The 20,802-nt window shown below is 50.6% G+C and overlaps 1 protein-coding gene across 2 annotated transcripts in view; it reads left to right on the plus strand.

The window, feature by feature from the left end:
• The window catches only part of SPATA20 (spermatogenesis associated 20), a 2,241,715-nt gene that overhangs the window by 492,907 nt on the left and 1,728,006 nt on the right, over nt 1–20,802 (plus strand). For both annotated transcript variants that reach the window (XM_069654894.1, XM_069654895.1), the window contains exon 3: nt 16,338–16,402. In XM_069654894.1, coding sequence (XP_069510995.1) covers nt 16,338–16,402 — 65 coding nt within the window. The remainder of the gene's footprint in view (nt 1–16,337; nt 16,403–20,802) is intronic.

Consider the following 20,802-nt stretch of genomic DNA (forward strand, 5'->3'; position numbering starts at 1 on the left):
GATTTGGGACTTGCATTAGATGATGATGAATGGACAAGATGCTGTCTACTGACTAAGGAAGTTTATATGAATGCTACACGGTTTAAGGTGCTGATCCAGTTGCATTAAACCCCATCCGAATTGGCTTCATTTTCTACTGGAGTGAGTGGCGACTGTGATAAATGGGGTAAGACACTGGCAGATTCCTTCCACTTGTATTGGGAATACCCACTGATTTTACTATTTTGACAAACGATTGCTGTAATATTGAATAACATATTAGATATCCCACCATTGATGTCGCCACTTAAATACTTATTAGGGGTTATTGGTAAAGTGTCCATAGTAACACGCCGATTTTTCAACATTGCTTGCGTTGTTGCAAAGAAATGTATCTAGGACACAGGAAATCCAGATTTGCCCCTAACAGCGAGGTGTGGCTGAGAGATTTGATATATACTCATAAAAGGGAGGACTATTATGTGTCCACAATTACAGTGACTAGTAGACCCAAGGATATATGGAATCCTCTCGGAATAGATTTGGCTGGTGCCGAACTCAATGGAGGGAATGAATAAGGGGGAACCACGGAGTCGTGAAGTTTGTGGAATATAAATGATGGGCTGCTGATGAGGTACATATATGTATACCGATGTCAAATGAACTCATTAATTACGTGTCAAACATGCTCTGTAATATCACTGAGGCAATAAAAAAAAAGAACTTTGTAAAACAGAACAAAAGTTATAAGCATCTCAAAAGGTTGCAGAACACAGCCTTCATAGAGCACCGCCATGGCCAAATAACCTGTTCTATGGTATTGTTTCAACACAGGAAGCTCTACAACTACTTTCCTTTTTGTTTTCGTCTCTCTTACCAGAGGAGAAATATCAGTTGCCATCAGCCTAGACTGGCACAGATGTGCAGCCCAGAAATTAATTGCTTTATCTAAAGGTAATACTTGCAACCCCAGACACATCTTTCTGCTTTGTTGGGCTATGTTGGTGAGGTGTGGCTATTGTGCTGTGACTTTCTAAGCACAGCGAGCAAGGGGTCCATGTCTGATTACCCTTATTGATTTAGTTCAACCCCAAGTTGTTCAAAGTTAGCAAAACTTTGATATCCGTTCTGCCGATTCAGTGAACTAAAACATGGTTGTAGGCCCTCCTGAGTAGGAACCATCTCATAGAACTTGTTATTTGAAGGGATTGTGTCCTCCGACTTATTCCTTATCTTGATAGATTACATCCTAGCTTGCTGGCCTCGGAAATTGTTTCAGTAGAGGGCGCTGCGCGTCGACGTCCCTCGAGCTGGTGTCCCTCGACAGCCTCAGTCTCGGCGCTGACGTCATCGTGCGTATAAATAGACTCGCGCAGCCACCGTTGCTCAGTTCCGTTTTTCCGTGCTTCGTGGGCCTCGGAATCGTGTTACTCAGTTCTTTTTTCAAAAAGATTCAAATTATTCTTCGCAGATATCATCTTAATTCGATGGCTTCCTCATCCGAACCGTCGACCCCACGGTCCGGCTTCAAAAAGTGTTGTCATTGTGGGAAGAAAATGTCATTGACGGATCCTCACAAGATCTGTTTGTGGTGCCTGGGATCGGAACATCACTGTTCGGAATGCGAGGAATGTATGTCCATGACGGCGAAAGCCTTGAAAGAGCGTAATGGGAAGCTAGAAAGAGGTAAGACTCTTAAAACTTCTACTCCCTCAAAAGTTTCTTCGGCAGAGTCGAGACATTCATCTCCTCGGTGTCACAGGAAACATTCCCCTTCAAGGTCTCGAAGCGGTTCCCATCAGTCTTCGAGATCGAAACACTCTAAGAAAAGGCGTTGTAGATCTCCCTCTTCTTCGTCTTTTGTCTCCGCGGAAAGGGTCACCTACCCCATGAAACACAGCTCTCCAGCTAAGTGGGAGGAATTCCGTATGAAAATGCTTAGCGTCTTCGAGAAAGCGGTCTCGACCCCCTCGGAGACGGCTAAAGGTGATAACCTGGGTGAAAGACCCGAAAAATCAAAACGCTGCGAGTCGTTGCACCCGACGAAAGAAACTACCCGAGAGCGTCATGAACCCTGGAGTAAAGGCAGTAAGTCTGCGTCATCAACGCCGTCGTCGAAGGTTTCTTCGACTCATAAATCTGCACCATCGACGCCTTTGTCGAAGGGTCCGTCGACGCATAAATCGGTTTCATCGACACCGTCTTCGACGCCACTGTCGACTCCGATAAAGGACAGACCTACAACTGTCACTAGATCTCAGACAGTAGAGGTGTCGAGGACTTCCACCATGACCTTGAGGATGCCGTCGACAACTTCGACGACTCTGAGTAGGATTCCGATCCTCTCGAGTCCTTCGAGGTCTCTTCAAACTTTTTCTATGCCCTTTTCGGGTTTGTCGAAGCCTTTGACTTCCACGAAGACAACTTCAACGTTTTTTCAACGGGTGACAACCAATTTGGCCGCTTCTGCTCTAGAAATGGGTTTTAAACCATATCCTAGGTTTGATTACTTTAGAGCTTTGTCCTCTATATATGAGGAAGGGGAGGATTCCGACCATGAGAGACCTTTTGGTTTACAAAGGACCACAACACCCATACCAGAGGAATTTATCTCTGAAGACACAGGTTAAAAGATCTTCAAGGCTCTTTACATGAGGCAAGTGGTTAAGATACTTCTCCAGAAGTAGAGCTTGCTAATCCAGACCGTGGGGAGCATGCTGAGACCCCTTATAGGGTTCTGATGGCTAGAATAATAGAATTCATGGGGTGGTCTACACCTACACCTTCTTTTCAGCAGGATGACCTTACTGACATTTTAGTTAAAGGTCCACAGTAAGATCCTGTTCCTTTTCATACTGCTGTGCAAAGAAAGATCTTTGCTTATTGGGAAACTCCTGAAGTTATCCCTGCAGTTAACAAGAAACTATCTGCCAAATACAGGGTATCTGGAACAGATCCTGAATATTTGAGCAAACATCCAACTCCAGAGAGTTTGGTTGTACAAGCAGTAACTTCATCAAATAGTGGATCTGCATACCCTACTATTCCACAGGACAGGGATGATAAAAGGTTTGATGCTATGTCAAAAAAAGTATTTTCGGCATGTAGCATGGCGCTTAAATCTATTAACGCCACTTGCATGCTTGCAAGATTCAGCCATACACTTTTGGGAGTGTGCTTCATCTGCGGCTGACTGTCTCCCAGAAGGTGAGGAAAGGGAAGCATTTTTAAACATCATCAAAGATGGGAGAGATGCAATGTGTGAGTCCCTTCAAACAGGCATTGATTCTGCTGACAGTATCAGCAGGGCCATGGCGGCAAGTACCACAATCCGCAGATTTGCGTGGTTGCGGAAGTCTGGTTTTGCTCCAGATGTACAACCCAGACTTTTGAACATGCCCTTTGATGGCACTTCTTTATTTGGTAAGAAGGCTGATGACAGACTGGAGAAGTTACAAACATCCAAGGCAGAAGCGAAATCTCTTGGGGCTGCAATCCGACTGACTCCGAATCGCCCCTCGAGAACCTCCTGGAGGGGTAGGTCCTTTCGCTTTTACTCCGCATTCGGAAAAGGCAGAGGACCGCCAGCTCAAAGGGGCCAGAAACGTTTCACCCATGGTGGACGGGTTAAAGGTACGAAAACCGCGGCAGCAGGTGCCACTTTTATCCTCGGCATCTGCGTCAGCCACTTCTAAACCCCTCTGAGGTCTCCCCTCACAAGACACCAGTAGGGGGCAGGTTAACTCAACATCTGGCAGAATGGCAGGCTATTACGTCAGATGCTTGGGCATTGGAGACAGTTGCCCAAGGTTACTGCCTGCCTTTTCTACACACCCCTCAGAGTCATCCACCAGGGAAAACTCTTTGAAGTTTCCAGATCCGCTCCTTATGCATGAGATTCTAGGCCTGCTAGAGAAAGGTGTCATAGAACCGGTACCTGCAGCGGAGAGGAACAAGGGTTGGTATTCCCCCTACTTCCTAGTACCGTATAAGAACGGAGGACTGAGACCCATCTTCACCTTACGAGAATTAAACAAATTCCTCAGGAAGGACAAGTTCAATATGGTAAATCTTTCTCAGATCCTTCAGGCCCTCCAGCTTCAGGACTGGTTGGTATCTCTAGACCTTCACAATGCTTATTTCCATGTGCCAATCCATCTCAAACACAGGAAATACCTGAAGTTCACAATTGGCAACTCTCACTATCAATTTCGAGTTCTGCCATTTGGGCTGACCTCAGCCCGAGGGTCTTCACAAAGCTAATGTCGGTAGTGGCTGCAAGTCTAAGGAGGTAAGGGATCCACGTCTACCCCTACCTGGACCATTGGCTGATCAGAGCAGTATCTTCGGAACAAGCTCAGGTCCAGCTAGATTATGTCTGCCACTTCCGTCACAAGCTGGGCTTCTGTCATGATCACTGCTTCCAAGGAGCCAGGACCAGCCCAACGTCCTTGGAAGCAGGCCCCTAATCCTAAGCCTAGGCATCAGTCGGTCCCTACTGGGACCTTTTGGACCTTGTCCTGGCGCCGGTGGCACCAGGCTCATCAAAGCCATCGGTCCCGGCACTGGAAGGGCCGGGCTCATAATATGTGTGAAGATGCTTGGGTGGACTTACCTGCAGCAGACCATGCTGCTTACTTACCAGCTACATAGGAATCCTCTGTAAGCCAGAACTATTTTCTTACCTGGGTGGGGCAAGCTCCACCCCCTGGATACAACACTGGAACTCTTCTGGAACAGGAACTCTTTTCTTACCTAGGCGGGGCCGTGGAGGAAGACGCCTCATCACTCCTAGGCTATTTAAACCACACCCGATTGATGAAGCGTGCTTCGCGTTATTCTGCATCTGCAGCAGAACGCTCACCGAGTCTGTTCCAGCTTTTCTTCTTCCGATCCTGTACCTGCAAGAACAATACCTACCATTCCAGTATCCAGTCTTCAGCAGCGCCTGTAAAAGACAAGAAACAACAGGTTAGCACGACGACTTCACATGCAACGCATTCCTTACCTGGTCCATCGGCAGCGACCATTTCTTCACGCTGCACCTCCGCCTGTGGAGACAAAAGCATAGTTATTACTTACCGGCAATCCGCGAATTCCGGATGTTTTCAACACTGCAACCCAGCATCTGAAAGACAAAAGAAGAGACATTAGACAGGTATTTACTTACGCCCATCGCGCTCTCCACAATAGAGCGCCTGCAACTACTCTGGCGTTTTCCATCACCTCTTCAGCACGAACTCACAGCTGTGAAGGAAAAAGACAGTTAAAGCGCTTGCATTTACTCACGCATTTCCAAGCGCTTCTTTCCAAGACTCTGGCTCCAGTTTTGGCTCTCTTCATTCCATCTTCTAACGCTAGAGCCCTGCAAAACAAATAGAACAAAGCATTATTCCGAGCCCTGTTCAATACTTACGTGTCCACGCACCTAAAGACTATATAGACTAAAAGGTGTCCGGAAACTCACCGCTCGTGCTGTTAACGGCGGTTGCGATCCTCTGATGTTAAAAGGTCTACGTTTCACCCAGTGAAGGAACTGGCAACGGCACCCTGCACCAGACGCAAATGGAGAGCCCAGCATTCACCTATCTAAGGTGAGCACGTTGGCCTGGGGGCTCTACAGAGAAGCTTAGACGAGAGAGAGAGAGAGAGAGAGAGAGAGAGAGAGAAGGACACTCAATTGCCCAGATCGTTAACCCCATATATTCTTTCATCTGCAGAAATCTCACCCTTCGAGTTCGACACACAGTGCGAAGAGGCTCAGCCCCAGAAGCCAATCGAGTCCTGCACGTCACTTTTCGAGTCACAGACTCCTTCCTGCCTAGACCAGCGCCTCCGTGGGAATCAGGTGAGCGTTACAGCTTCTCCCTCAACTTAAAGAAGTCACAGATGATACCATCACAGAGACTCCAGTTCATTGGAGCGGTCCTGGACACTTCCCTTGGGAAAGCCTCGCCACCATATGTGAGGGCTCAAGATATTCTGCAGATGGTCACCAAGTTTCAAAATGCCCAACGTCTTCCAGCCTTCGACTTTTTGAGGTTGCTAGGCCTCATTGCATCCTGCATCTTCCTAGTGCCAGAGGCTCGCCTGAGAATGAGATCCCTCCAGTGGGCACTAAGAACCCAATGGTCGCAATACTCAGGAAGAATGTCAGATCTCCTTCAAGTCCCTGACAGAGTGGCTCGAGACCTTCAGTGGTGGGCCTGTCAGGAGAACATTTTGAAAGGAGAACAGTTTTGGCAACCATGGCTGGAGATAACAGTAGTCACGGATGCGTCACTCAAGGGGTGGGGAGCCCATGCCAACGACTTTACCATCAGCAGTCGTTGGTCTCCATCGGAGTCCAGACTACATATCAACCTGTTGGAGCTGAGAGCAATCAGACTAGAGCTGAAGGCTTTTCTGCCATCTGTACAGGGGAAAAATGTCCTAATAATGACGGACAACACAGTGGCCATGCACTACCTCAACAAATGAGGAGGCGTAGGATCACTGCCACTGTCCAGAGTGGAGATGCAGCTCTGGTTTTGGGCAATTCAAGAAGGAATCTCTCTATCAGCATTTCACTTAGCCGGAGAGAAGAACTTGACAGCAGACGCTCTGAGCAGGCAGAGCACAGTCTCCCACGAGTGGGAGCTAGCTCAGGAAGTTCTTCAAGAGATCTTCCCCCTTTGGGGAACCCCTCAAGTGGATCTGTTCGCCACCAGTATCAACAGGAAGTGTGATCAGTTTTGTTCAAGGGAATTTCCCCCGAATGGAGCTCTAGGGGACGCGTTCGTAGTAGACTGGGAGTTTCCACTTCTATACGGGTTTCCTCTAGTCCCTGTCATTCCTCAGATGATCAGGAGGTTGAGAAGATTCCGGAAGACTATGATCCTAATTGCCCTGGATTGGGCCAGGAGAACGTGATACCCGGACCTTCTGGACATGTCCATCTGCCCTCCGATTCGTCTTCCGCAAAGAGAGGGTCTTCTCTTGCAGAAGGGAGGTCAGGTTCTCTATCCAGACATCAGAACCCTCAACCTTCACGCTTGGTTTCTGAAAGGTTGAGATACAAGAATTGGGACCTCCCGGATGACGTCATGGAGGTGTTGCTTTCAGCTAGAAGGCCAGCAACAAAGACTTTATACCGCTGATGTTGGAACACATTTTGCAGCTGGTGTAGAGAAAAGAATATCGAACCCTTTTCATGCAGTACACCAATGGTATTATCCTTTTTGCTCTATTTGGCGAATTCAGGTCTTCAAGTTGGTATGATCAAGGGCTACCTTGCAGCGCTGTCAATCTTTAGCCGCACTGAATAGGAGCCATCATATTTCAAATTACCCCTAGTAATCCAATTTCTGAAAGGGTTAACTAATGTATATCCCCCAAAGCCGTTCCAAGTTCCCTTGTGGGACTTAAATCTAGTCTTAAATTTTCTGATGGGTACTCCTTTTGAACCACTCCCTTCTTGTTCATTAAGATTTCTCACCCTTAAAACAGTCTTCCTATTGGCTCTAAGATCTGCCAGAAGAGTGAGCGAATTACAAGCTCTATCTTGCAAACCTCCTTATACAATTTTTCATAAAGACAAAGTTGTCTTACAAGTGAAGCCTAATTTCCTCCCGAAGGTGGTCTCTGAATTCCACATCACTCAGAAAATAACCTTACCTTCATTCTATCCTCCTCCCCATCCAGGGAAAGAGGAAGAGAGGCTACAATGGCTGGATCCAAGGCGTGCCTTGAGCTTTTATATCCACAGACTTGCTGGGATAAAGCAAGCAAGCAGACCAACTGTTTATAGGTTATGCAGGACACAAATTAGGATTGCCAATCACAAAACAGACCATTTCAAGATGGATTATTTTAGCCATTCTAGATTGGCAGGGAAAGAGCCCCCTCAACATCTTAGGGCTCATTCAACCAGGGGTATCGCAGCCTCTTCGCCTCTCCAAAGAGGGGTAACGCTTCGAGACATATGTGCGGCTGCCACATGGTCGCCCGCACATACCTTTACAAAATTCTACAGTCTGGATTCCTCCTCTAGCCAGGAGACAACATTTGGCAAAGCTGTGTTACATTCTGTTCATTCTTAAAGGGAAATATTCCAATTTTACTCCCACCTCCTCTTTCACACCACTGCTATGGGAGTCTATCAAGTTCTCCAGCATGGGGTCTGGCATGGATTCACATGCTCATGAATATTCCCCGTCGTCAGGCTGGGAATCCTCGGTAAAGAAAAAACCAGTATCAGTTTAGTTTCTGATCTGTCTTTCGTAGTAGTAACCAATCACTGATCTCTGCGTCATACTGACCACAGCCAATGACTGCCCTCTACCTAAGCCCCACCTCTGGCAGCCATCTTCAGATTTTTACCGCACGTTCATGTGTTGGGATCCTCGTGCTATTGCTCTCGAGCGTTAGTGCTATTTTTTCACGTTTTTTCTCAAAAACTTTGTTTTTTTCGGTCAAAAGAGCCTCAAGCTCCACCGACTCTCCATCCGATCAACGGGGACCTGTGTCGGATTCGTCTACGCCCCTCAAGGGTGAAGATTCATCGAGCTACGCTTTTGGAGGACTCCAGAAGTTTCTCAGGCCCATCTCGGTCATGGCCCAGGAGAAGGGAAGCTCGACGCCCGGAAAGCTGTTCAGGGTCTGCCCTGGATGCCAGCTGCAGAATGTCTTTAAGGAAGACGAACACTCCTTTTGTCTTTACTGCCTACATGAGGACAAGACGCATGTGGAGAAGGACTGTGCGTTTTGCGGCAACATGTCGGAGCGGACCATGAAGGACCGCCATCAACGTCTCGCCAACTGGCTGGAAGGGAAGAGCCCGTCCGGCGAGAAGAAGAGGAAGAAATCCGAGCGGTCTTCTAAGACCTTTGAGGACGCCCCGGCGACGGGGGTCCAACATAAGGCCAAGCACCGCGAGTCCGCTGGCACCGGGAGCGCCGAACGGTCGGGCTCTACAGGCGCCAGGCAGGGCGCACCCTCCCCGGCACCATCAACCACGAGCCAACGCTCTGGGTCGGGTAAGAGGAAGGCCGAGCACCCGGCGAAGCTCCTGGAGAGGCCCCGGTCGAGCTCGAAGGCGGAAGGGGAGCGAGGCAGTGTCCCCCCCTCAAGGAGAAGGCGGTGAGCGCACCAAGGGTGGTGAAAGCCTTAATCCATCCGGCCAAGGCCTCTATCGAGACAGTCCCGGCGGCCCTGGCTCAGCCTGTGGAGGCTACACCAGTGGCGGCGACCTCGGGGCTCAGAGTCTCCCTGCCACCGCGGAGGGAATCCTCTTTTATGCCCATCGACAGGACCCCCGTGAAACCTCCGACGGAGAAGAAAAAGGGGGGGCAGGAGGTCATCGCGGATTCGGCCTCAACCTCTGAGGAAGAACTGATCGAGGTCTTAAGCCACGGCGTTGGCGTGGAAGAAGACCAGCCCGTCGGGAGGGATCCCGACGCAGGAGACGACGACATCGTCAGGGTACCGACGGGGCCCCTGACCGCCCGTCAGATTCCCCTCTGCCAGTGCCACAAGACAACTCGGCGGCCATTTTGTTGGCTATACAGTCCTTATGCTCAGAGATAAGGACGAGACTGCCGTTACCAGTGGAGGAACCACTCCCGTCGGGGGACCCGGAACCAGGCCCTTCGGGCACCCCCCTCCTAAGAAAAGAAGGATTCACCCTCCACCTCCTTTTCAGCCGTCGCGCCCCGTTCAGCCCTCCTCCCCGTCCACGACTCGAGGGGATGATACGGGGACTGACACGGCCACGACGGGTACGGACGACGAGGATCTGCCGTCGTCTCCTCCTACCCGGGCTTCCCCGCCCGACGAGATTGGATCTTTTCACTCCATGATCGCCAGGGCATCCAAGCTCTTCCAGCTCTGCCCTGAGGAGAAGAAGAAGGAAGGTTTCCTTTATCAGCGGCGCAAGGCCATGAGGAAGACGGTCCTCGCGGTACCTCTACTGGACGATATTTGGGATGAGGGCCTCGCCCTCCTCAAGAACCCATCCACGACGCCAGCTAGAAGAGACCGGTACGAGAAGAAGTACCGGGTCCCGGACGCGGCCCCCTTGTGTCTCCGAGCACAGCCTACCCCGGACTCCGTCGTCTCCGCGGCGGCCAGGAAGAAAGCGGGGGGGGTGCTGCCTCCACGTCGACTTCCCCGCCGGATGGCGAGGGAAAGAAATTGGACACGATGGGGCGCAGGATTATCTCGTCTTTAGCGACGACGATTAAGGCGGCTAACGCCCGGTACGACAGGGAGCTGTGGTACAAACTGGCTCCCCTGCTGGACTTCCTACCGGACGACAAGAGGGCGGAAGCCCTGGAGATCTTGCAGGAAGGTGAGGTGGCGTCGGACCACGCCATCACGATTGCGACGGACATCGCCGACACCGGATTTCGCCAGTTGGGCAACGGCGTGTGCCTTAGGCGGCGTGGATGGCTCAAGGCTACTGACTTTCGTCAAGACGTACAGACCAGAGTCCTGGACATGCCGTTCGATGGGAACAACCTGTTTGGGAAAACAGTAGACGATTCCCTTCAAGCCATTAAAGCGGACACGGAGACGGCCTGGGCTCTCGGGGTTCTCCAGCAACGGCGGCCGCCCTTTCGGAGCGGCGGAGGCAAGGGCGCCTCCAAAGGTTCCGGCGGCGGATTTTCCACCTACCGTCAAGCGGCCCGTTCGTCGTCTCAGGAAGCTTACAGGGGACGAGGCAAGTCAGGCGGACCCCGCCGTCGTCGCCAAGGAGGTCAAGGCGGCAAAGCCTCGTCTAAGCAGGGCTCCTCCCGGTGGGAATCCGGCTGGCGAGCATCGTCAGCTTGTGGGAGTCCATCTCCACCGACCGTTGGGTGCTGGTTGCCCTAGCCCAGGGCCACGCGCTCGAGTTTCAAAGAAGGTGCCCGCGCGTCCCCCCTGTGGCCAGGAAGGAGCTTCACGTCCCTCAGCTTCTCCGGGAGGTAAAGGCGATGCTCAAGAAGGGCGCCATCGAACTCGTCCCAAAGAGGCTTCGGGGCTCCGGAGTTTACTCAAGATACTTCCTCGTGAAGAAGAAGACGGGAGGATGGCGCCCCATCCTAGACCTACGACGGCTGAACAAGTTCATCAAGGCACAGAAGTTCCGGATGGTCGCCCTCCTGCACGTCCTGGGTCAGCTGGAGGAGGGCGACTTCCTGTCGTCGCTGGATTTGGAGGATGCCTACTTCCATATTCCCATCCTAAAGGGGCACCGAAAATTTCTCAGGTTCGTGGTCCAAGGGCGTCACTATCAGTTCAGAGCCCTTCCCTTCGGTCTACGGTCGGCACCCAGGGTATTCACCAAGTGCCTTGCACCAGTGGCGGCGCAGCTGCGCCGGGAGGGGATCCACGTCTACCCCTACCTGGACGACTGGCTCATCCGAGCCAAGACGAGGGAGCACACGGCAAGGACCGTCCAACTTCTCACGGACCTGGGATTCTCCGTGAACTACGCCAAGTCCCACCTGGTACCCGCGCAAGACGCACTGTTTCTGGGAGCGAAGCTCGACACAGTGTCCCTTCTGGCCTCCCCGTCGGAGGAAAGGACCAGGGCCATCCTGGGCAAGGTACAGCGGATGTTGGTTGCCGACGCGGCCAAGGAGAGGTCCATCAAGTCCCTCCTCGGAATGATGTCTTCTTGCATCTACCTCATTCCCATGTGCAGGCTCCGGATGCGCCCGTTGCAGGAGTTCCTGGACGCGCGCTGGATCCAAACGACGGGCAGCTTCGAGGAGAGGATCTCACTCGACGAGAGTTTCGACGAGCGATCCGGTGGTGGGGCACCCGCGCGCATCTGACGGCGGGCATGGACTTCCAGACCCCAAGCCACCAGGAGACAGTGACCACGGATGACTCCCTGGAAGGGTGGGGAGCGCACACCGAAAATCTGCACGCGAGAGGCCTTTGGCTCCCGACGGAGAAGTCCCTCCATATCAACGTCCTGGAGCTCCGTGCAGTGTTTTGGGCCCTCAGGTCCTTCCTTCCGTCCCTCAAGGGCAAGGTGGTGAGGATCTTCACCGACAACACCACCACCATGTTTTACATCAGGAAACAGGGCGGAACCAGGTCCCCAGCACTGTCCAAGGAGGCGCAGGACCTGTGGCATTGGGCCGTCGCCCAAAGGATGTTTCTGGTGCCGTTTCATCTGGCAGGGATAAAAAACACCATCGCCGACTCACTCAGCAGGGAGCTGCGCTCGTGCCACGAGTGGGAACTAAGGCAGGATCTAGTGGATCGCCTCTTCCGACGGTGGGGCACACCCCAGATCGACCTGTTCGCGACGGCGACGAACTCCAAGTGCCGGAGGTTCGCCAGCAGGTTTCCCCAGCCGAGGAGCATGGGCGATGCTTTCTCGTTCCCCTGGGAGGGCCTGTTCCTATACGCGTTCCCTCCATTGCCACTGCTGATCCGGCTCATCAACCAGCTCAAGAGGTCACGGTGCAGGATGATCCTCGTCGCACCAGAGCTAACCAAACGTTCAACAACTTCAGAAAGAACTCCATAAAATGGCTTACTGAGAATGAGATTTAAATGACTCTCTACCCTTGCACTTCTACATGTACTTCACATTTCACCTGACACGCTATGACCTGCTATATTGCTCGTTCTCTACCGACCTGCTATATTGCTCGCTCGCCTTGGATTTGATTGATTGTCTGCACTTGTTTTACCTTGTAAAGTCAAGTAATGGCCACTCCACATGCTCTGTAACCTGTAACTTGTAATGTATGTAACCAAGCTGTAAACTTCCTTGTTCTCTTGCGCCCTGCTACCCCAGGGTCCGGTGCGCACAATAAATAAACAAACAAACAAACAAACAAACCTGCGTGGCCGAGGCAGATATGGTTCCCGGACCTTCTGGACTTGTCAGCGTCCCCGTCAATCAAGCTGCCAGTGGACGCGGATCTGATCTCCAGGGAAGGAGGCGCCATCCTCCACCACGACCCGAAGTCGCTGAACTTGCAGGCCTGGCTCCTGCAGCGCTAGAGTTTGGAGGATACGACATACCGGCCGACTGCAGAGAGGTTCTTGCAAAGGCCAGGGCATCCTCGACTCTTAAATGCTACGGACACAAATGGAAGAGGTTCTCTGTCTGGTGCCACGCACAGAAGATTAACCCTCTAAGGATTACGGCTCCCCAAGTACTGCTGTACCTGTTGACGCTGGCCAAAGCTGGATTGGCACACGCGTCCATCAAGATTCATCTTGCTGCGATCTCCCGATACACCAGAACCACGGGGCGGACGTCCTTGTGGTCTCATCATCTGGTGAAAGAGTTCATGAAGGGACTGTTCAGATCGTTCCCGCCGGTGAAGGCTCCGGCCCCGGCGTGGGAGCTCAACGTGGTGCTGACCAAGCTCATGGGACCTCCGTTCGAGCCTCTGCACTCGGCCCCGTTGAAGTTCCTGTCGTGGAAAACAGCGTTTCTTGTGGCCATCACCTCCGCACGACGGGTGGGAGAGATCCAGGCCCTTTCCTGCAAGGCCCCGTACTTGACTTTTCACGACACGAGGGTGGTGCTCAGGACGCACCCCTCCTTCATGCCCAAGGTGCCGTCGGACTTCCACCTCAACGAACCCTTGGTGTTGCCTGTGTTTTTCCCGTCGCCTTCGTCGCTGGCTGAGAGGACTTTGCACTTGCTGGATGTGGCTAGAGCGCTGAAGTTCTACGTGGACCGCACAAAGTGTTTTCGGAAGACGTCACAACTCTTTGTGAACTTTGGACCTGTCAATCAGGGGAAGGCTCTCTCGAAGGCTTCCATTTCCAGATGGCTCTACGGCTGTATCATGTACTGTCACCAGTTGGCAAACCGACTGCTGCCCGGCCGTCCAAGAGCACATTCCACCAGAGCGATCGCAGCTACCACGGCGTTCCTATCTGGTTTGCCCCTGCTGGACATTTGCAGGGCTGCTACGTGGAGGTCGACGCACACCTTCACGAAATTCTACTGCGTCGATCGGGATTCCAGGGAGGAGTCCAGGGTCGGCCAAGCAGTGCTGCGCAACCTGTTCGCCTGAGGTGAGCCTGGTGAGGAGGTAAGATTGCTTAATGTTGAGTTTCATGTGATGCTTAATGTTGAGCCTTTGCCACCTCCCGTGGTTGTGCATGTGGGTACTGCTATGTATTCTTTATTCATGAGCATGTGAATCCATGCCAGACCCCATGCTGGAGAAGGAACAAGTTACTTACCTGTAACTGTTGTTCTCCAGCATGGGTCTGGCATGGATTCACATGCGAACCCTCCCGCCTACCCCTCTGCGGCTCTTCACTTGGTCATACTGCCACTTCACGTGCTTCCAAATCTGAAGATGGCTGCCAGAGGTGGGGCTTAGGTAGAGGGCAGTCATTGGCTGTGGTCAGTATGACGCAGAGATCAGTGATTGGTTACTACTACGAAAGACAGATCAAAAACGAAACTGATACTGGTTTTTTCTTTACCGAGGATTCCCAGCCTGACGACGGGGAATATTCATGAGCATGTGAATCCATGCCAGACCCATGCTGGAGAACAACAGTTACAGGTAAGTAACTTGTTCCATAAGGGGACACAATCCCTTCCAAGAACAAGTTACTTCTTACCTTGTAACGTTCTTTCGATGGGATGTTCCTCCCACGTATTCCTTATCGCCCCTCTCATACATCCCCGCAGTAAAACTTCCCTTGGAGTTGCAGTTTACGCTCCTTCAAGGTCAATAACCAATTCATGCACAGCTAATTTCAACCTTCAAAACGGAACTGAGCAACGGTTGCTGTGCAAGTCTATTTATACGCACAATGACGTTGGTGCCGAGACGGAGGCTGTCGAGGGACACCAGCTCGAGGGACGTCGACGCGCAGCGCCCTCTACTGAAAAAATTTCCGAGGCCAGCAAGCTGGGATGTAATCTATCAAGATAAGGAATACGTCGGAGGAACATCCCATCGTAAGAACGTTACAAGGTAAGAAGTAACTTGTTCTTTGGCTATATATTCGTTCTCAGTAGAGGGGCTCCTGCGTTTTTAGTCTGAAAGGGTAAAACAGACCTGAACCCCACATATAATTCAGAATTAATATGGCCCTTACAGCGATGCCTGAGCCGAAACTAAGCAGCCTAAGCACCTCCAAAGGCATTTGTGCATCTACAATGCCATCTCCCTCTCTACATTCTATACCGATATTTTTATCTCATTAGGTGGTGCCATCTATGAGCCAAAACAGAAGTAAGAAATGACTCGAGGAGTGGAGATTAGGTGCTTAACGTAGAGTATTCCAGACGTTCACCTGCCTCAGCCACAAAGCGTTTTGCCTGGTAGATGACTGGATCATCAGTGTTCTAACCAGAGTGACAGATGCAGTATAGTACAGTGAACACATTGAAAACACGGCAAGCCGGTCACACCAAAAGTGTATGTGGGTCTCTATGACAAGCCATTGCATCGTTTTCTCTCTTTGCACATGAATCTGAGTTTGAGGCTGTAGCATCATAGCCGTCTGTGTTTTATACATATTTCCAAGAAACATGGTTGGCACATCTCCTGGCATGGTTTTAACATTACTTATTGGCTGCTTGTGACAGAGAATGGCATTCCTTACTTACCACATTGAGTGTCCTCCCTGCTTCGTGTGACTGAATCTTATTCCTACTGCATGCCACATATCGCTGGATTAATTCTCTTCTGCATGTCACTGAGTCGTATCACTGCCGCATTTCACTGAATCAGATCCCTGCCTCTTAACATTAATCGTATTCATACTGCATTGCAAGCAATGCCTCCATGCCTCTATGCCATCACTGCTTTATCCATGCAAGTTCTCTGGGGTTATTCAGGGTTGGTAAACTACTCTTTGTACAACATAAGTACACCAAGTAGGAATCGTACAAAAATCTCGACCTGGGAATTGCGAGGACCGAAAATGCCGACTTTTTTTTTTAACACCCCCTTTACACTACATATATATCTGGGGGGTAATGGGATATTATAGAAATATGGGGGGTAGGCGGGGGCTCCCCCCGCATATCTATGCGGTGTAAAGGGGATTTAATAATAAAAAAGGTCGGTATTTTCGGCCGTCGCAATTACAAATGGTCGCAGTGATCACATAGATCCACCTCTTTTCTCTCACACATTCACGTGTTGAAGATCGTTCTCCTGCACCCTTTTTTCATTCACCAACTTATCATTATTTCTCTTTTCTTTCGCTGTTATTCTCTCTCGCCATTACATTCCGTTTTCGTCTGTTACCCCCTCTTATTCGCTATTCTCCTCTCTCTTACCATCTTCTGTTCTCTCAATATCTTTCACTGTTTCCCGTTGTGTCTCCTTCCATTTTAATTTCTCTGACCCTCCTTTTTCTTCCTCTCTTTGTCACTGCAGGTACCCCTGGGGCAAGGACGCGTTTGATAAGGCCAGGAAAGAGGGAAAGCCCATATTTCTGTCAGGTGAGAAAAAAACATAGAATGTGTGATCCCTGATTCCTCTGCTGGTTACACATGGCTGAAGAGACATTAGCTTTAGTGCTAGGTTCATTGTTTGGCTAGAATAACTTGTCTTTATTTATTTATTTATTGGATATTTGTAAGGCGCCTATACAACAAATGCTGTTTGAAGGCGCAATAGCGCATGTCCTGATAGCATTTCAGCCAACACCTTTTAGGGTTCATGTGAGATTGAAAATTACACTAAAAAATCTTATGCTGCTCAAGTATGTTGTTTTTCTGTGTTGGTTAAATGCACTGTGAGTTCATATTATATTGCTTGATGAAGTTGACATTTTGAACTAAAATGTTTTCTAAATATTAACAGCAACATTATATTTAGGTCTGGCAATATAGAGCTTTAACTCTGTCATAACTTCTTAAGATACACGTTCGAGAGGGGCCATGGTGCCAGTCAGCTGCTCTGCAATGCAGAACAAGTGCATTCTTCTTGGAGCAGCAGCCATTTTGTAAGACCCATTGGAGTGGTCTGAGTTCGAGAGAGATTTGTGAATGATGCTTTTAAAAAGCCATATTTTGTTTACTGGCAGCTTTGTTCATTGATGTTTTTCACATTTGTGTTACATTACATTTGTATTGTTTTCTAGCTGCTCTGTGATTCAGAATGAGTGCATCATGATAAAAGCTCTGAACATGTTAAAGTGTTGAAAACAAACGTAGCAGCACAGCAAGGTTTTGTTTTCACTACTTCAAGTTACACACTTGAAGGTTTGTATTCTGCAAGCTTTTACTCAGCTGACAGCAGCTTTAAATGCTCACCTTTTGAACAAACAGGAAGCAAAATTGAAAGAAGTACTTGGCATCATAAAGGGAATGTAGTAAGTGGAACAGAGAAGGTAGCTTCTCTTTCATGTAGAGCCGGCGTACCATATGGGCATTTAGCAGTATTGAACTGTACAATAAAACCTTTTTTTTAAAAAAACAAAAGCCCTGCCTTTGTTGCGTTTCTTACGTTTGTATGCATGTATATATATTTCTGATGCTTGTTAATCTGCTTAGAATCACATGCTGTGCATATGGTCCGACATCCAGTGGTAACCGCAGAGTATTGCATCTTGTCTTTCAAGGCTCGAAAGGGGACGTCGGCATAGGCATGTCTGTAACACTATCCCTTTTGTGACGTGTAGTGTACCCAAAACCCCTCACGTGCCGAGGTCCCTCAGATTGTTTTTTTCTGCCCAGATAACTGGTCGCCCTTTGCAGAGCTCTTTCATAAGCGAAGTTGTTATTGTTATTACCTTGTTAATCGACTTTGTCGATTATCCCCTTAAAAAGTCCTTTTAATGGTGCTTCCTCTACTACGCCAAAGACTGGGGTGGACCTTCGACGCTTGCGATCTGGCTGCAGAGCCATCCACGTGGCCGGGCCCTCTGGCCGGCCTACACAGTAGGGAGAGTGGGGTTAGGGTGGCCATATTCTTTCAGTTATGTCTCTCCTCTTCCCCCCTCTTTGCTCCCTAGGTCTGGTCATTGCCTTTCGATATGGAAAGGACACCATTTAGGTTTTGCCCCTCTTGCAGGGCCAGATACCCATGGAAGGACGAGCACTCTAAGTGCAACAATTGTCTACCCCTTGACCATGATGAAGCGCGGTGCGCGGCCTGTAAACTCCTGCGCCCTAAAACGCTTAAGGAGTGGCGCGTTAAGCGGTGGGCGGCCTATGGCATGTCGCGGGCTGGATCCTCTTGCCCCACCGCCGCACCCGCCGAAAGTGACGGGGGGATCAGTGATGACCAGGCATCCGTGTTGGATGCCATTGACCTTACGGCGGATGTTTCAGGGTCTGCCACGCCTGTCCCCGACCCCGATAGGCCTGACGCAAGTCACGCTATGGGGAAAACACCCGGCGACAGGGGCGTACAAGATCGCAGCACTAAGCACACAACCCCAGTCCCGGTTTCGAGGGTGCCGTCGAAACGTGCAAAAGCGCCAACGGAACCGTCGAAAATTTCGACGGGATCCACTGATCCCCAGGATCAGCATCCTTCACCGCATCCACAGCAACATCTTGTGACTGGGCCTCCTAAAACAAAGGACGCTACCTCCAAAACCCATGCGGTCGTCATAGCGCCTTTAGCTGATGCTCCGGCGCCCCCTAAGGCCCGGTAGGAGAAAGATCTAACGGTAGGCCTCAAAGTCAAACAACACATCGCCCACTTCGTCGAACATCTCTGAAAGCTTTGCTAGGATTGCTTCGGCAGTAGGGTTGAAGGAGAGGTCTCGGGAGACATTGAAGCACAAAGAGCGGCTTGCGGACGCGCCGAAAGACACGCCACAGCGTCCCGATGCTCATGAGGACTACATAGAGAGCCCTGTGCCGTTGTCAAGCTCTATTGGGAACACATTTCTGCTCCATAGGGAGGAAAATGAACATGTTTCACCCTTAGAACCCTCTGGCTCATCTAGATGGACCAGAGAAAAATGTAAAGGGTGTATGGATATATTGGAGAATTTTGTCTTGCTTTCAGAGAACCCTACCCCCAAGAGACCTCGGGAGGACCCTCCTTCTATTCCTGCTTCTAAGTTTCGAAGAACTGTAGAACCCACTCAGGAAGATTACACTTGCGTCCTCTGTGAGGACGAGATCCACATGGACACGTATCGGGACATTTATGACCAGGAGGAGGACACTACCTTCTTAGAAGACTACACTGTGGACGAAAAGGCAGATCCTACAGACAACTGGGAGGATAGCCGCCAGGTTGAGGCAAAATCCTGGGCGCTCCCTACTCATGACCAGGACCATGATGTCCTATGTTTGGATTCACCTCCCTCCACTACGGCCCGCCAGGCTTCCCCATTAGACGACCAGATGGCGTTCAACGCCATCTTGAGAAAGGCGGCTGATCATTTTCAAATTGCCACCCAGGAGGCCTTGCCTGAACAGGATTTCGTGGAGGATATCCTCAAAGAAAAGCCCCCCTCCAGCCAAGCCATTCCTCTTCTGAATTCCATTAAGAGAAGATTGGCTCCTTCATTGGTCACAGCAGCCCAGATTAGGGCGGTAAATCTGAGTGTGGAAAAACTATTTCGCCCTTCGCCTACTGACCCAACCTACATAAAGGGCCATGCCACCCCCGATTCCCTAGTGTTGATCACCACCAGGAAATGGACGGGGGTACCCCTTTCCACGGGAGAGGCACCTCCCGATAAGGAGTCAAAAAAGCTGTATGCTTTGGGAAAGCGTATCACCACAGCAGCTGCTTTTTCTACGCGCATAGCGAACAACACCACGTTGCTTGCCAGTTATGCCGATATACAGTGGAACCTACTGCATGAAGGTCTCCAGGAGGTGCCTAAACCCGCTAAAACCAAATTACTCGCCATCGTGGCTGAGGGCAGACAAGTCAATCAGAACGTGCTGAAAGAAATACCCTGGATGCTGCAGAAACGGCAGGAATATCCCTGGCACAGGGCACCCTGCTCAAACGGCACGCTTGGCTCAGGAACTGGGGCTTCAAGCCAGACACCCAGGCAGCTCTAATTAATAAACCTGTTGAAGAGGCGAACCTCTTTGTTAAGACAGTGGACAATGCCCTCGAGAATGCCAAGAAGGAGCATGAGACTCTGAAGGCCCTTCGGCAAATCACACAAAAACCCTTTCCCCCAGAGGGGGGCGGGGGGTTTCCTGCCGGCACTTTTGGGGCCAATCCCGTTCCACACAAAATCAGTATAATACGGGAAATACCTGGAACTCAGGACAGGCATCCAGCACCCCCGTCAACTAACCACCCAGAGGACAGCGGTGCGGGAAAGGCAGAGGCCCCAACTCCAGGGGAGCCACAGCCTCTGGTCACAAATGACCTACGGATCGAGGTCCCCTCCCATGTTACCCCGGTGGGGGGGGGGGCACTTAACATCTTTCCTGTCGGCATGGGAGGGGATAACGTCAGACCAGTGGGTTCTCAAGACGGTCACCCATGGTTACTGTGTAGAATTCACCCGAACGCCACAATTCAGACCGCCCAAAACAAGACGCCTGACGCCAGACCATCTGCGGATCCTGATACAAGAGGTGGAAGCACTTCTGGAAAAAGACGCCATAGAAGGCCTTGTCTTCCCCTCCAACGAAAGGGTTCAGAGCATGCTTTTTTAGATCCCTCAATATGCAAGGCCATGCGACTGCTAGGAATGATGGCGTCAAGCATTTATTTAGTTCCTCACGCGCGGCTGCGCATTCGTCCCATGCAAGAGTGGCTCAACAGCCAGTGGTGTCAGGCCAGCAGACAATGGGAAGATCTGGTAGTTATCTCACCAGCCCTTGTTCTCTCTCTGCAGTGGGGGTTGAGGGAAAACCTCTTGAACGGGAAGACCTTCACCACCCCAGCAGTAGAAGCCACTATC

Source organism: Ambystoma mexicanum, chromosome 3q (assembly GCF_040938575.1).
Source record: "Ambystoma mexicanum isolate Mex_15411 chromosome 3q, UKY_AmexF1_1, whole genome shotgun sequence".
Taxonomy (NCBI): Eukaryota; Metazoa; Chordata; class Amphibia; order Caudata; family Ambystomatidae; genus Ambystoma; species Ambystoma mexicanum.